General features: G+C 44.3%; 1 protein-coding gene across 1 annotated transcript; it reads right to left on the reverse strand.

Annotated features, from left to right (window-relative positions):
• Positions 1-318: 318 nt before the first annotated feature.
• On the reverse strand, positions 319-4,573 carry CCDC103 (coiled-coil domain containing 103). Its single transcript, XM_015425151.1, has 3 exons — positions 4,416-4,573; positions 2,615-2,747; positions 319-774 (listed from the first exon to the last, which is right to left on the reverse strand). The coding sequence occupies exons 1-3, from the start codon at positions 4,571-4,573 to the stop codon at positions 319-321; spliced, it is 747 nt and encodes a 248-aa protein (XP_015280637.1).
• Between the last annotated feature and the right edge of the window lie 226 nt (positions 4,574-4,799).

Genomic DNA, 4,799 nt, shown 5'->3' on the forward strand with positions numbered 1-4,799 from the left:
GATATCCCTTAAACCGGTTGCTTGCCAGAGGCATTTGCAGTGAACTATCTGCCTGGGTAGAGGTGGCGAAACTCACACAAGCAGAGACAAGCAGCAAGCACCAGATCAGAACTGGGCCCCGTCCCCTGAGGATCTGGTCTACACAAGCCTCATGGAAACGAACAGCAGGTGCTCAAGAAGGCTTGCAAGCAATTGCACATCTCCCGTTTGTTTTAATGAGGCTTGGAAAGAGATGTCTGTGGTGGGCGTTCCTCTCCTCCCCATGTTCCACCACAACTTCCCTGTGTGGGTTGGTTGATGCAACAAGCTCAGACTCATTCAGGGGACTTGGTAAAGTTGCATCAGTTCCAACAACTTTCTTTCGGCTGACCCCTCGCTCTGGCAACTAGTCTGGGCAACTGTGGTACTTTCTTCATGTACAAATTTGGGGGGACACGTAAGGCCTGTCTCCATCCTTTGCAGTTTCTCAAACAAATGCCTGCAACTGTCCTTCTCTTGCCTGCTCAGAAGTTCTACATTCAGTCCAAAGCGTTTGGTGCTTGAAAGTCGCTCTAAGATCTCCAAGACAGAGTCTCGGTCTTTGACACTGACATTTTCACTGAGTACTGTTAGGAACTCCCCCAGGAGACCAAAAGCAACGTCTGCTTGGAAGATCTGGCCTAGGTTCTGGGGTCCGAGTTGAAGCAGGAACCGGTACTGTTCTTGGCTGCTTTTCAGACACCTGCGCCAATCTCTGTAGAACTCCGATGAAGTCTCCGGAAGTTGCTGCAACTCCTGGAAGGTAAGAAAAGTGTCGGATGTTCCAAACCATGTGAACACTGTCCCACTCCCTGAGCCACTGGGTGAAGACTTAAACTTCCCTTTTTGGAAAAGGGGTATCACTTGTAGCAGCTGTGTGCCTACAAACATTGTGCAGCTTAGACACGGATGATAGCATTCTAGGCTAAACTCTCCAGATTCTGCACCAAAAAATTCTTTCTCCAAAATACAATGCCATATTATTTCAGTTCTAAAGCCAATCTGTTCAGGTCCCCCCAAAAAGAGTTCTTGATCCGTGTTTCCATTTTTAGAACTATACGAGCAGCATATAAATTAAAGGTAAAGGTTCCCTTGCTCGAAAGCCAGTCAAATCCGACTCTAGGGTTGCGGTGCTCATCTCCGTTTCAAAGTTGAAGAGCCAGCGCTGTCCGAAGACATTTCTGTGGTCATGTGGCCGGCATGACTAAACACGAAGGCGCACGGAACGCCGTGACCTTCCCACCGAAGTGGTCCTTATTTATCTACTTGCAATTTCTTGCTTTCGAACTGCTAGGTTGGCAGGAGCTGGAACTAGAGACGGGAGCTCACTCCATCATGCGGCACCCGGGTCTAGAACTGCTGAACTACTGACCTTCCACAGCCTGCAGTTCAGCATCTTAACCACTTAAGCCACTGCAGCTCCTAGCATATAAATTACTTAACACAAATAAGAGGCTAACTGGACAGTAATCTGCAGGATCCTCAGTATTCCCTTTCTTGTGGAATGGTGTAACAATGGCCTGCCTCTGCTAGTAGGGGATAGGATATTCCCAGACGCTTCTATCACTATGAATAATTTAGCAAGCACCGGGACCCACCAGGAACGGTCAACTTTAAACAAGTTGGAAAGAATGTAATTTGGCCCAGGAGCCCTGCCAGCCTTTAGGCAATTAGTAGGATGATATTATCCATAATTACAGGGTCCCAATGGGGCAAACTGTCAAAGGGAGCAAGACTAACAGAGGAGAGATTGTAACACTAAAGAAGTTGTTACAATGTGCCTCGGAAAATCTGAGAATTTGGTGATGGACATTTTTAAGGCCACTGGAATATTATTTGAATTAAGAATCAATTATATGCCATTTTCCTTGTTGTGTGCCCTATAATACTTCCTTAAAGCCGGTAGATGTACAGAAAATTTTACTCCAAGGAATTCTGTGAAATCTCCATTCAAATTCTGCACTCAGAAATAACTGTAAAAATGATCTGGTTTGTATGATAATGTAAATCAGGAGGCAGAGAAAACAAAAAATATTTTTTTCTGGCTCTAAGAAAAGTAAATAGAAGCGGAAATTGTTCAATGATTTTGATTTTGATTTTTTATTTTAGTGAGATTCATTAAAATTGTATTTTCAGATTCTATTAACATATTTAAAAGTCACCAAAAAAAATTCTTTCTTTTTGTTTTCTCAGCCTTCTGATTTACTTGAAGGTCTAGAAAACTCTGAGGATGCCAGTCACAGCTACTGGCGAAAGCACGTGTCACTTCCACATGCGTTGGAGAAGAGCAACGCTCTCCCGCCGGTAAGTCGATACAACTTGGCAACCCTACGTGAAAGCCTTTGACAACATATAAAACAAGACTCTCACAATTGTACACCACTGCTGTTATTATAAAACTGTACAGGGAATTTCACATGTAAAACAAATGACCAGCCTTTGGCTTGGGGAAGTCCCCATGCTTGGGGGGGGGGGGAATGCAAACTCTCCCTCCAATCTATCTCACAATTCAGGACAAGGAATTTTAAAGAATGGCTTGGAGAAAGAAGACCAGCTCGAAAGGAACTAAGGATACCAAACACTCTCCGTGCTCTACCTGAGGCAGCTCCACTTTGCTTTCTTGAGTGTGGCTTGCTTTTCTTGCACAGCTGTTCCACGATACTTTTGTTTTATTTCCAGTCTTGTCCCTTTTCTCCAGAGGCTTCAAGTGTGACGCTAAAACAATATCCCTGTAGGAGACACAGAAGGGGCTCTCTATGGAGTGCAATTTACTACAATGCTGACTTTCCAGAGGGAGTTACAGCAGATACAAATTTCTGCTTCAAGCCCCGCTTTCAAGGCTTGACAAAACCCAGATGCCAGGATGCCTAGAAATTTCATTGTGGCACATAGTATTTTGATCAGATTTATTGTAAGGGCCTCTTGGAGTTTCTCAGTAGAAGTACAAAGTTTACGGATGTGAGGAAGACATTAGCTTTTTAGGGTTACCCCATATTTATTTATACACTACAACACTTTCGTTACACCTTTAAAAATGACAATACACAATGAAGAATTTAGGACAACATTTTATGGTAGCCTTTCCTTTCCTTTTATCCAATAAAAGCCATGATACATGGATTTTAAGCAGTGAATAGTTGTTATTTGTCATCTATCATCCAACAGACAAAGGAGTAAACAAATTTTGCAACTGCTAGAATTCTTGTTGGGTCCCTGCCAGCGAGTTGATATGTAACTAGATCGTAAGACTATATATCAGAATGAACTGGCAAACACAGTGAAATATAATGCCTCCTGAAGTTAGCATACAAAGGATACTCCAGAAGGCTATGTGCAACTGTACCTCACCTAAGGATATTACTTAAGGATCTCTCACCTAAGGAACAGGGGCAGATTCATTCTGAAGTTTTGTGGCAGCAATAATGAGAAAGTATGGTCACTAAAATATAAAACCCTGAAGGCTGAAAAATAAGTCTGGCTTCTAAATGTTTGGGGTGGCTCCTAAAGCTGAAGAAAATGTGTCTGAACTATTAAAAGGCACTGGGGACCTCCTGAATTTCATCACTGTTCTGTCTAAGGGGCAAGACAGCAGCCTGTATCTGAAATCTGGGGTGTCTACAGAGAACTACCGTGTTTTCCCGAAAATAAGACACTGTTATATTTATTTTTTCTCAAGAAGACACACTAGGGCTTATACCACAAATGCATAGAAATCCTGCTAGGGCTTATTTTCGGGGTAGGGCTTATTTTCGGGGAAACAGGGTATTAACCACTTCCTTGTCACTGACAACCCTACCGTGGGACACATGCAGCTCCTGGAAATCAGGACCATCTCCACCATTCTACATTTCCGACTGGCAATGCAGGAACGCAGCAAAATCCTCTCCGCCAAGCAGTGTTCCCTCTAAGCCGAGTTTACATTTCTGACTGGTAATGTAGGAACGCAGCAAAATCCTCTCCGCCGGCGCCAAATAGGTCCGACACTACAGATGACCTGCTTGCAATTGTGGTAAATTCATAAGCGGTTGGTGGTGGGAAATGCCATCAAGTCACAACTGACCTATGGCGATCCCGTAGGGTGTTCAAGGCAAGAGATGTTCAGTGGTGGATGGCCATTGCCTGCCTCTGTGTAGCCACCCTGGACTTCCTCGGTGGTCTCCCATCCAATTACTAACCAGGCCTGACCCTGCTTAGCTTCCACGCTCTGACAAGATTGGGCTATCCTGTAGGCACAGTGAAGAATTCACTGCTCTCCTGTTCTCCTGGCTGGCGATTGGGAACCCAAAAGTATTTGTGTGCTGAGAGCATGAGGTACTGCTTACGCAGTCGGTTTTGGCCTTGACAGAGACGGGAATGATAAGGGAGAGCGGCTGTTAGAAAACACATTTTAAGCAAACCTGAACTCTTCGTAAGATGCCACTTTCTGGCGCACCGCTCGGAACTTAGCCTCATTTTCTCTCTGGTACTTCTCATCGGCAGCCACGGCTTCTTGCAGCTCTTTTTCCAAAGCGTGAAAATCCATCCTGCCCTCCGTTCTGGAACCAAGGAACAACATCACTCATGTCTCATCCAAAACAACAGTCTTTCTTCCACAGAGCGGGTTGATCTCCCAAATAATCTTTTGGGAGCAAAATCATTAATTTGAGGTTGGAGAGTACCACAGTAGTACAAAAAAAGAAAAATCAAATTATTCTAGCAATAACTGAAGCTTACTGTTACACGCTCCCTGCTTCCCCAGGCGATTAGAAGTTCCAGAGGCAGCATAACAAAGCCTAGTCTTC

The sequence above is a fragment of the Gekko japonicus genome, unplaced genomic scaffold (genome assembly GCF_001447785.1).
Source record: "Gekko japonicus isolate JY-2015 unplaced genomic scaffold, Gekko_japonicus_V1.1 scaffold4040, whole genome shotgun sequence".
NCBI classification, from domain to species: domain Eukaryota; kingdom Metazoa; phylum Chordata; class Lepidosauria; order Squamata; family Gekkonidae; genus Gekko; species Gekko japonicus.